Below are 5,292 nucleotides of genomic sequence, written 5' to 3'. Positions count from 1 at the left end.
CACACACACACACACACACACACACACACACACACCCCCCCACACACACACACCTGAAACCAAAATCATTTACAGACATATGTAAAAATCTCTCATACACACATGTGAAACACACACACACACACACACACACACACACACGTTGCAGTCGGTAGGAAAAAAAACATGTGGAGCGGGATCTCACCACTTCATAAGGAATTTAACCGTGACACTTTTCGAAATCCCGTTTGTGTCCCCCCGCTTTACAAATAGGCCTATGTTTATTATTATTTTTTAATGCAAGCCGTCATCGCCATGGAGGAGCACACAGCCTCTGTGATCGAGCGAGACAGAGAGAGAGAACGAGAGAGCTAGCGAGAGTACACCTTTATCTATTTAATATAGTTGTAAAAAATAAAGTAAGAAATCATTCCAATGTGTACTATAGGACAGTAAAAAAAAAAAAAAGTTTAAAAGGGGAGTGATTAGTAAAATATGCATAAATAAAAAGAAAGAATGCTAACGAAGTAAAATAAGATAAGAATAAACAAGTCTAAATGATTTGTTATTGGTTGTGATCATATTCTAAAGATATTTGGATTATTGAAAAGTATACAGCTCCCTTTCATCTGAGTGTTGAGAGCTGTATCCATATATTCATTTTGTGCTCAAAGTGCACCAGATTGATGCATTTAACTTCAACATTTAAAAATAAATCTGCCCGGGGGTGCACGCCCCCGGACCCCCCTAGAGGATGTGAGGTCCCCCTCCAAATAAAGCAGGTTAAAATAATTAAATTGCATACATTTTCTTTTAGTAAACACTGAAAACGGGTCCCACAAACCCATACAGCACACAAAGGTTAAAGGTAAGCATATAATAATGTTCAAATGTGCTAAATATATACACTGCAAAAAACAAAAAAAGAGGAGTAAAAGTAGCTAACGACTTGTTTTATTTTTTGAAAGTAGCTCATCCTAAAAAAGGTTGGAGACCCCTGTTATAGAACGATACATTTGACCATTTTAAGCTTGGCCTAACATTTGATTGGAGCAATGAGGAACAGGTGGGGCTTGAAAAGGCCCACCTGTTCAAAGTGGGGAATGACAGAAAAGGTTTGAGAACCACTGATCTACACTAAGGATATAATATAATTTGGGCCGCTGGTGGACATTTTGGCGCTATTCCAAGTTTGTTCTAATCTCTCAAAATGACAGACTGCTTTCAGATTTTTCCTTCATTGTTACAAATATTCAGTTAACGCGACCACTGCTGCTGAATGAAACCCCATCAGAGATATTGTCCCACACAGAAGGAAGCTCACACTGGTTTGGTCATTTTTGCCAATGTGGTGGAAAACTAAACATTACTTGAAACATTCATTGTGAAAAGAAACCAAAACAAAGCTTCAAACTTTCAAAACCTTTTTTTAAATGATTACTTGAACAGATACAGTATATAACCCCTGGATAAGCAATATTTTCTTACTGCACAGTCTATATTTAGGGCTACTAGCTTCAAAGCAGTTTGTATACCCGCGGCTGAGGGACAACATCGATATCAAGTTTAGTGAGTGAATGAGAGTGGATTCAAGAAAGCTCTAAAGAACATAGCCATGATAAGGATGCCTTTATCTGCAGATATGGAAGAAGATCCCTATGCCGTTTGCTACAGTAGCTTTTACAGGGAGCTACTGCTATCTATTAACTTACCAAAGTATTTTAAATATCTCCTTAGTAACAACGCAAACAAACCTGTCATTTGCTACTTCTCTTCCCCCAATATCAACAGCGTAGCACAGCCTCACATGTAAGTTAGCCGACTAATGCTAGAGAATTATCCTTGTGACTCCTGTCTTTACTTTCTACTTCATCATCAGTATTTATTAAACTGAAGGCTATGTATATTTATGTTTCCCACCATCTCTAGAGTGGGCATGGCGAGTGTACATTTGGCATGAACCGGTCACATGAGCGGAATCTGATAAGAGAAATTAGATTTTTTTAATTAAAATAACTTTATGGAAAAATAAAACAGAAATGTAATTAAAACAGAATTCTAACTGCATAGTATGAAACTCCATCTTGTGAACAGAGAGGGCGATAAGTCCGATGTTGATACAAATGTAAGGCAAAGGTCAGACGGTGGAGGTCAGACGGTGGAGTCCAGGGTGTTCTCGGGGTCACAGGAGGTCATAAGCAGGAAGAGGCGTCTGGACAGCTCGGGGCCGATGCGGCGGGTCGTGGAGGTAACGCCTTCTCCTCTGCGGATCAGCAGCTCAGACAGCAGAGAAACACTCTCACGCTCACTCTGACATCGACTATAGGCCTGCAGGAGACAGATAATTATTTAATATAAACAAAAAGAGAAAATGTTCAGATGTGTTTCTTTAAATGTGACCTAGAAGTGTTGCCTTTATTTCATAAAATATACATTTGGAGTAAGATCAGAAGCTGCTTCATAAAAACTGTTAGGATCCTTGCAGGACAATCAGTAAATAAAAACATAACAAAGAAAAGAAAATGCAGGAAATGTAAAAAGTGCAGGAACAGAGAAAGAATGGATGAACGAAATCCCATAACCTCTACAGTCTATGTAAGATTTCTTACTTCTTCTGTAGACTTATCCATTGATTGAGGAAGGTTTTATGGTAGTTTTGTGATTTTACTAGATAGAAGTGATGGGCTGATATTAAGAGAAAAGCTATGTAGTCCTGTGTACCTTGTGGAGCAGCTGTGGGGAGGGATACGCTGCCAGGATGGCGGAGGCCATGTCCGGACTGACTCTGTTTAGCTGCTGGATCTGTCTCCTCCACACCTGCAGCAGCCCCTTCCCAGCCTTATCCACCCGCTGCCCCCCCGCCCACTCACTCCCGAGATAGAAGGAGAAGCCTGTCTTCTCCCTCTCTTGCCTGGAAACACAGAGGAACAGAAAGAAATTAGTGTTGATCAAAAAATGAGTGTCGAACTAAAACAGGCGAAACTAAAAGCACTCACTTGAACGGGGCTTCTGCAACAGCTTTGGTTGTCATGGTGATGTGATCTGAGAAGTCCTTCCAGGTTGACAGGAAGCAGACAGAGACACCATTGTGGAGCTGGAGATGCACCACTGCCTGAAAGGATGTAGGAGGACAGAACAGAGTGAATCCCTCCCTGCATGCCAAGTCGCTGATATTGCATCCCTGCATCCCTCTTTGCGTCTTAGACCCATTTTTGGCTAATTTAAATAATTGATTCTAGAGAACAATTATGGGTCACACCATAGCATTTAAGCTTATTTTTGCTTTGATTTATTTGGAACCTTTATTAATAAATGTTTCTGTTTCAGTGAGAGGTACGCTTTGCTCAGGTGAGGGCGGGGCTAAAACCTTAAGTTGGAGGTGCGGTGTGTGACGGGGGGGCAGCACGAAGCAGCAAAACCGTCATTGACACGCAGCCTTATTTTGAGTAAAAACAGATTATTAGGATCTGCATTTTAAGTTTACGTTGCAAGGGGATATTTTTTTTGTATTTTGTTTTGTTCTTTCTGGAAATCAAACGTTCAAGAGCAACCAAAACGTCCAGTGGATTTTTTACTGCGAGTCTGACATTGCTTCGCCCCAAGCTCTACATGTGGCCAAGAAAAATAACCTTTGAAATATGGAGTTATAAGACAAACTGTTGGATTTTGGCCATTACAAGTAGGTAGGCTACTTGTTTTTTGCTGATAATGTTTCATTTTAAAATGTAGACACAACATGTCTGCTGCCCTATTAAAACGTTTAGTTGTTTGTAGAAAAACACACAACGTGGAATATTCAGAAAATCTTTCAGCCCAGCAATGTTCAGTATGCAGGAAGTTAAATATAAGGCAGTGAGACCCAGCTGTGCTCAGGGTGGGAGACAGGGCACATATCAAAGAGAGATGGAGGGACAGCTGAAAGGCCTATGAAAGATAAAGGGAAGGACACAGCAGTCATACAGCCCGTATGGTTCTGCTCGTTCCTCTCACTTTCGTGTGGAAGAACATATGGTTGGAAACGGGGCTGTGAGGATGAGGGAAGGACGAGGTTAATGCACTCATTTCATTCTCCTCTTTGCACAAGGAAAACCCGCTTTGAAAAAATGGTCTTATATTGGCAGCTGTGACCCACTTTTACATTTATACTTGAGCTTAACACACATACATATGCCTACACAAGCTGTAACGCATCAGTGAATTGGAAAACAGAGGCATCTGGAAAAGTCGTCCTTTGGGAGGCATTGACATGATTTGCGGGGGCTCACTGCTTTCCCCAGAACTTTGGTAGTAGAGCACTATCGACAAATGTCCGCTGGTCACACTTCTTTGATGTGATGAACTTGTTTGTGGTTTTACTTTTTATTTTGTATTCTCTTTAACTGCAAGCTAAGGTTATTATTACGCGAAGAGCTCTGAAAGAAGGAAAACACATTTCAACGCATATTAGTGAAGGAAAATATGTTTAAATAATACTTTTTAATAGCCTTAATTTTTTTCGCTAAATTGATTTATCAACTTTTAATAATTTTGAAGACCCCGCGGACACTGTTTGAGCATCATTCATCCATCAAAAAGTACAATAAATGTCACAATTATTAAATAACTTAAAATAATTATTTCGCCCAATACACGTTACTATGTTTGGATCAGATATGTGGGCAGGCAGTCAAGCAATGTGTAAAAAAGCCTCAACCCCAAGTGAGCTTGTAGTCTTAATTAATGTTAGCGTGTGTGCTTAGCTGTAAACACAATCGGATGGGTGACCAAAACGTCCCCGTTTTCGGTGGCCGGTACCCGGTTGAAACTCCCGAAAATGTTCCCGTTTTTGAATATGCGTTAAAAAACAGAGCAAGGTGAAATAAAATGTTACATGTCAGTAAAAACAGAGTAACATTCTTCTTCTTCTTTTCTGCCCGTGAGATATTGGACAAAAGAAACTCAGCTAGTAGTGTCAACTAAATCCATAATATTAGAACAAAAGTACTTTAAACGAGGTAAGTTACGAATGCATGTTCTCAATCGCCAAGTAAGGGATTGAATATTACATTAGTTTAGATTAGATTTATTGTCCCCAGGGGGAAATTCATTTGCACAGATCTATTGTGGTAATCTGTATACCATGAGCGTCATCTAGTGGCGGATTGTGGAACATTGATTTGATTTTATCTCAAGGCAGTTTGACTCGAGAGACAAACCAGGGGACTTTACTTTTAATCTGTGTCTGTCCTTTTTGGTGTAGCGTGTTTTATCTCAATATTACATTTGGTTTATACATTAGTCACCTTTCTTATGAAATGCCAGGTTTAAGGCCTT

At 39.9% G+C, this 5,292-nt stretch overlaps 1 protein-coding gene across 1 annotated transcript in view; it reads right to left on the bottom strand.

The window, feature by feature from the left end:
- Window positions 1–1,386: 1,386 nt before the first annotated feature.
- Window positions 1,387–5,292, bottom strand: part of eme1 (essential meiotic structure-specific endonuclease 1) — a gene marked incomplete at its 5' end in the record, with an annotated part of 6,501 nt that continues 2,595 nt past the window's right edge. The window contains 3 exons of the mRNA XM_010792858.1: window positions 1,387–2,307; window positions 2,701–2,890; window positions 2,976–3,091. Coding sequence (XP_010791160.1) covers window positions 2,131–2,307; window positions 2,701–2,890; window positions 2,976–3,091 — 483 coding nt within the window. The remainder of the gene's footprint in view (window positions 2,308–2,700; window positions 2,891–2,975; window positions 3,092–5,292) is intronic.

Source organism: Notothenia coriiceps, unplaced genomic scaffold (assembly GCF_000735185.1).
Source record: "Notothenia coriiceps isolate Sejong01 unplaced genomic scaffold, NC01 NC01_scaffold00036735, whole genome shotgun sequence".
Lineage (NCBI taxonomy): Eukaryota > Metazoa > Chordata > Actinopteri > Perciformes > Nototheniidae > Notothenia > Notothenia coriiceps.
Note: the sequence above shows the minus strand (reverse complement) of the source record. Positions and strands in the feature narration are given on the sequence as shown.